Source organism: Protobothrops mucrosquamatus, unplaced genomic scaffold (genome assembly GCF_001527695.2).
Source record: "Protobothrops mucrosquamatus isolate PMUCROS unplaced genomic scaffold, P.Mucros_1.0 scaffold6771, whole genome shotgun sequence".
In the NCBI taxonomy this organism is placed as follows: Eukaryota; Metazoa; Chordata; class Lepidosauria; order Squamata; family Viperidae; genus Protobothrops; species Protobothrops mucrosquamatus.
This window is the reverse complement of record NW_015392586.1, coordinates 1-6,020: the sequence shown is the minus strand read 5'-3', so window position 1 is coordinate 6,020 and position 6,020 is coordinate 1. Positions and strand designations below refer to the sequence as shown.

General features: G+C 45.6%; 1 protein-coding gene across 1 annotated transcript; it reads left to right on the top strand.

Moving 5' to 3' along the window:
• Positions 1 to 14: 14 nt before the first annotated feature.
• LOC107300359 (ATP-binding cassette sub-family B member 8, mitochondrial-like) lies at positions 15 to 5,693 on the top strand (the record flags this gene model as incomplete). Its single annotated transcript, XM_015829694.1, has 5 exons — positions 15 to 203; positions 1,796 to 1,945; positions 4,006 to 4,100; positions 5,282 to 5,387; positions 5,532 to 5,693. Coding segments are annotated over exons 1-5 (702 nt in total), but the record flags the coding sequence as incomplete, so codon positions are not given.
• Between the last annotated feature and the right edge of the window lie 327 nt (positions 5,694 to 6,020).

Sequence of the window (6,020 nt, the reverse complement as noted above, 5' to 3'; positions counted from 1 at the left end):
TGCCGCTGGGCCGGATGGCGGCCTGGTGGGCCGGGCCGGCCCTGGTGGGCCTGGGGGCCGGCTTCGGCCGGAGGGTCTTCTGCCAGGAGGCCCCCAAGGTGGAGATGATCTGCCTCCCCGGGGAGAAAGAGCCGGACTTCAACTGGGCCATGTTTTGGAAATTCATACGCCCTCAGCTGCTGGCGGTGGCGGCGTCCATCGTGGTGAGGGTCTTTCCCCGCGATTGGGTGGGTGGGTGAGGAAGTGGGCAGGCCCAGGTGGCCCGTGGACGGTTGGGTGGGAAGGAAATGGGATCGCAATAAGAGCTGGCAAGGGACCTGGGAGATCTTCTCGTCCGGGCCCTTGCTCAAGCCGGAAGGACGGAGAGATAGAAGGAAGGAAGGAAGGAAGCAGACAGATTTAGGAAGGAAGGAAGGAAGTAGAAGGGAGGGAGGAAGGAGACAGATTCAGGAAGGAAGGAGATGAAGGAAGGAGACAGATTCAGGAAGGAAGGAAGCAGGCATTCAGGAAGGAAGGAAGGAGATATTCTGGAAGCAAGGAGAAGGAGACAAAGGAGACAAGTGATTCAGGAAGGAAGGAAGTAGGGAGGAAGCAAGGAGACAGATTCAGGAAGGAAGGAGATGAAGGAAGGAGACAGATTCAGGAAGGAAGGAAGCAGGCATTCAGGAAGGAAGGAAGGAGATATTCTGGAAGAAAGGAGAAGGAAGGGAAAGAAGGAGACGGCAATTCAGGAAGGAAGGAAAGAGATGAAGGAAGGAAGGAAGATATTTAGAAAGGAAGGAGGGAGGAAAGGAAGGGAAAGAAGGAGACAGCGATTCAGGAAGGAAGGAGACAGATTCAGGAAGAAAGAAGGAGCAATTCAGGAAGGAAGGAAGCAGACAGATTTAGGAAGGAAGTAGAAGGGAGAAAGGAAGGAAGGAGACAGATTCAGGAAGCGAGAAGGAGACGAAGGAGAAGTGATTCAGGAAGGAAGCAGATTTAGGAAGGAAGGAAGGAGAAGGGAGGAAGGAAGACAGATTCAGGAAGGAAGGAGATGAAGGAAGGAAGGAGACTGATTCAGGAAGGAAGGAAGCAGACATTCAGGAAGGAAGGAAGGAGACAGCGATTCAGGAAAGAAGGAAGGAGACAGGAAGGAAGGAAGGAAGGAAGGAAGGAAGGAAGGAAGGAAGGAAGGAAGGAAGCAGACCAATTCAGGAAGGAGACAGATTTAGAAAAGTAGGAAGTAGAAGGAAGGAAGGGAAAGAAGGAAGAAAGGGAAGGAAGTCAGGACATTCAGGAAGGAAGGAAGCAGACCAATTCAGGAAGGAGACAGATTTAGAAAAGTAGGAAGGAAGGGAAAGGAGGGAGGGAGGGAAGGAAGGAAGGAGAAGGAAGCAGACAGTGATTCAGGAAGGAAGGAAGCAGACCAATTCAGGAAGGAAGGAAGGAGACAGATTTAGAGAGGAAGGAAGTAGAAGGGAGGGAGGAAAAGAAGGAAAAAGACAGATTCAGGAAAGAAGGAGAAGAAAAGGGAAGGAAGGAGACAGATGAAGCAGACAAATTCAGGAAACAGACCGATTTAGAAAGGAAGGGAGAGAAGGAAGGAGACCGGTTCAGGAAGGAAGGAAAGAAAGCCTTTATACATCCAAGCATCCTATTCACTTGTGGGGGTCCGCCCCCCACCCCCCTTACCAGCTCACCTTCAAGCCATCCTATTTAAACCAAAGTTTGTCAAAAAAAAATATATATTGAAAAAAATAAATAATAAAATCCCGGCCGTCGTTCTCCGGCCCTTTCTCTCTTTCCCGACCCGCAGTTTGCCTTCGGGGCGGCGATGCTCAACGTCCACATCCCGCTGCTGCTGGGCCAGATGGTGAACGTGGTGGCCAAGCACATGCGCGTGGGCGACTACCTGCGCTTGGTGCGCGAGCCGGCCCTGCGCCTGCTGACCCTCTACGGCCTCCAGGTGAGACCCTCTTCCTTCCTTCCTTCCTTCCTTCCTTCCTTCCTTCCTTCCTTCCTTTAAATCATATTTTTATTATTTTTTCCAATTTTACATTCAAGTATTTAGAAAGCAGCGTGGCGACTGGGTTAATCGATAGTTCCATAACAAAATCTTTCGTGCAAATCTCAAGTTACACAAACACACACACACACACACACACAAGGATGCTTCTCCCAGGGGGCTTTTTTTTAAAAAAAATAATATTTTATTAATTTCCCAATTTTACATTCGAGTATTTAGAAAGCTGCATGGCGACTGGGTTAATCAATAATTTCATAACAAAATCTTTCGTGCAAATCTCAAGTTACACAAACACACACACACACACACACACACACACAAGGATGCTTCTCCCAGGGGGCTTTTTTTTTAAAAAAAATATTTTATTAATTTCCCAATTTTACATTCGAGTATTTAGAAAGCTGCATGGCGACTGGGTTAATCAATAATTTCATAACAAAATCTTTCGTGCAAATCTCAAGTTACACAAACGCACACACACACACACACAAGGATGCTTCTCCCAGGGGGCTTTTTTTTTAAAAAAAATAATATTTTATTAATTTCCCAATTTTACATTCGAGTATTTAGAAAGCAGCGTGACGATTGGGTTAATCAATAGTTCCATAACAAAATCTTTCCTGTAAATCTCAAGTTACACACACACACACACACACACACACACACACGGATGCTTCTAGGGGGCTTTTTAAAAAAAAAAATAATATTTTATTAATTTCCCAATTTTACATTCGAGTATTTAGAAAGCAGCGTGGGACTGGGTTAATCAATAGTTCCATCACAAAATCTTCAGTGCAAATCTCAAGTTACACACACACACACACACACATACACACAAGGATGCTTCTCCCAGGGGGCATTTTTTAAAAATAATATTTTATTAATTTTTCCAATTTTACATTCGAGTATTTAAAAAGCAGCGTGGCGGCTGGGTTAATCAATAGTCCCATTACGAAATCTTTCGGGCAAATCTCAAGTTTTCGTATCTTAAAAAGTAAGTGGAAAAAAGACACCGAGGAAAAAGAAAAGAAGAGAGTAAGAAGAAAAAAGAGGGAAAAAAGGAAGAAAGGAATGAGAAAATAATATACTGCTTAAAACTGAAGGCCACTGGACTTGTCTTGTTCTTCCTCTGAAGACGTTTCGCTTCTTATCCAGGAAGCTTCTTCAGCTCTGACCGGATGGCGGGGGGAACGGAAGGATTTATACTCCTTGCAGACCGCCGGTCATTTGCCTCCTTTTAGCGGGGCGTTGAGGCCACTTGGAGGCTTATCTGTGTCCTCCTGGGACTTTCCTATTATTCTTTGAAGACGTTTCGCTTCCCATTCAAGAAGCTTCTTCAGCTCTGACCGGATGGCAGGGGAACGGAAGGATTTATACTCCTTGCAGACCGCCGGTCATTTGCCTCCTTTGAGACGGTCGTTGAGGCCACTTGGAGGTTTAAGGTCACCTGAGTGGTGCAAATGGGCGATCTATCTATCTCCAGTCTACAACGCCGTCCTTTCAGCAGTTCCAAGAAGGCTCCACACCCATTTACATCACTCAGGCGACCCTGAGGACACAGATAAACCTCCAAGTGGCCTCAACGGCTCTCCAAAAGGATGCAAATGACCAGTTTTTCTGCAAGGAATCTAAATCCTTCCGTTTCCCCACCATCCAGTCAGAGCTGAAGAAGCTTCTGGGACGGGAAGCGAAACGTCTTCAAAGAATAATAAGAAAGTCCCACGAGGACGCAGACAAACCTCCAAGTGGCTTCAACGACTCCAAAAGGATGCAAATGACCAGTTTTTCTGCAAGGAATCTAAATCCTTCCGTTTCCCCACCCTCCAGTCGGAGTTGAAAAAGCTTCTTGGATGGGAAAGGAAACGTCTTCAAAGAATAATAAGAAAGTCCCACGAGGACGCACACAAACCTCCAAGTGGCCTCAACGACTCTCCCAAAAAAATGCAAATGACCAGTTCTTCTGCAAGGAATCTAAATTACCCCCCCCCCTCTGTCTGCAGGGCGCCTTAACCTTCGGATACATCCTGCTGCTGTCGTGGATCGGGGAGAGAGTGGCCGGCAGTATGCGGAAGCAGCTCTTCTCTTCCTTCCTCAGGTAAGGGGGTTAGAAACAAAGGGGGGCACGTTGGGATGTCATCCGGGTCCGCCCCGGCCTTGGAGGGAGGGATAACGGGGAAGGGGACGGCGTGGACCCCGAATTATCCGAAGCTGAGGATCGGTCGGCTGTCAAATCTGGTTGAGAAATTCAGCAACTTGGCTAAACTGCAGCTAGCCTTCGGCGTTACAACTACGTAGAGGTAGACCTTGATAAGTGATAAGGCGGGGTCGGGGTTAGGGTTGGGGTTTTTCCAAATAACATTTTCAACATTTAGCAAACAGCACAATGTCTGGGTACTAACAATAATAGATATAGTTAATCATCCTAAACAATATGTTAACTCATCACTCAATGGCCTTCTTCTTACTAATATATATATTCATTCAAAATTACATATCACATTCCTTTCTTTCTGGCTTGTTTTTCTAGCCATGGATAGAAATGATCCCATGTTCTAAAGTAGACCGAGTCTTCTTTCTCTTTAATAATCTTTAAAGTCAACTTATCCATTTCTGCCCACTCTAGAATTGTCTTAATTAGTACTTCAGTTGGTAAATTTCCATTTTTCCAAATACAATTCTTGCTGCCGTTAATATCCGTAGCACAACATCCAGATCCAGCCATAGTTGCATTCCACACAGCATTAACCTTGTGAACCCTCAAGCTTCCTCCTTCCGTTATATTTTCAAGATGGACAGTATTTAATATTTGTTTGCTACGAGTATGTAGGGGTGTGGGTCTATGCATAGGTTGTACATAGTATGTTTTAGGGGTGTGGCATGTATGTGTTTCACCTTGAGAGCGGGCAGCTAAATTTCATTTTTGATGTGTGCCGTTGTGCCCACGGTAAAAAACAAAAAATGACAATAAAGGTTATCTTATCTATCTTATCTGTTAGATATCTGCAGTCTTTCTCAGAATTAGCTCCTATTATTCCTAACAAAAATAATTCCAATTTAAGGTTGTTTTTTAGTCATTTTCTCCAACCGTAAATGTATTTGAACCCAAAATCTTTTTTTTGCTTTGGGGCATGTCCACCAGATATGATAATACGTACCTGGTCTCTTGTTTGCATTTCCAACAGTTGTTTGAAGTATTTTTAAACGTTTTTGCTCATCTCACGGGTGTTATATGCCATCTGTCAAACATTATAAGTTTTCTTTATATGATAACCCAAGGGAAGAGGTCGCCTTTTTCGATGCCAATCAGACGGGGCACCTGGTGAACCGCCTGACCGCCGACATCCAGGAATTCAAGTCTTCTTTCAAGCTGGTCATCTCTCAGGTTTGACCGATGGTGGGACGGGAGGGGTGGGCTCGCCGAGCGGGGGGCAATTCTGCTCCGATTCGGACTTGTTCTCGCGCGAACGGAGGCGTCTCTTTTTATGCCACCCTCTCTTCCTTCACCCCACCCCACTCCCACTTGCAGGGTCTACGCAGCCTCACTCAGACGGTGGGCTGTTTTGTGTCTCTCTACCTGATTTCCCCCAAACTGACCGGACTGCTCGTCGTGGTGATGCCCTTCTTGGTGGGGATCGGGACCTTTCTCGGCACCTCCCTTCGCAGGCTCTCCCGCAAAGCCCAAGAGCAGGTAGGGAGAAATAACCCGTGTGAACGTTCCTTGAACTAAACATGTTTGAAAGGGTTCCCAGAACTCTGCTTTATCTAGTACACGGGTGTCCAACCTTGGCAACTTTAAGACTTGTAGATTTCAACTCCAATTCCTCAGCCACCATTTTTTTCACTCTGTTGAACTCAAGATATATTATGTTTGCTGCATACCCACCATCTACTAATAAAGTTTCCCTATCAAAAAATGTAATATGTTATTTCCACTGCATACCCACCATCCACTAATAAGGTTTCCCTATCAGAAATGTGATCTATTATGTCCACTGCATACCCACCATCTACTAAT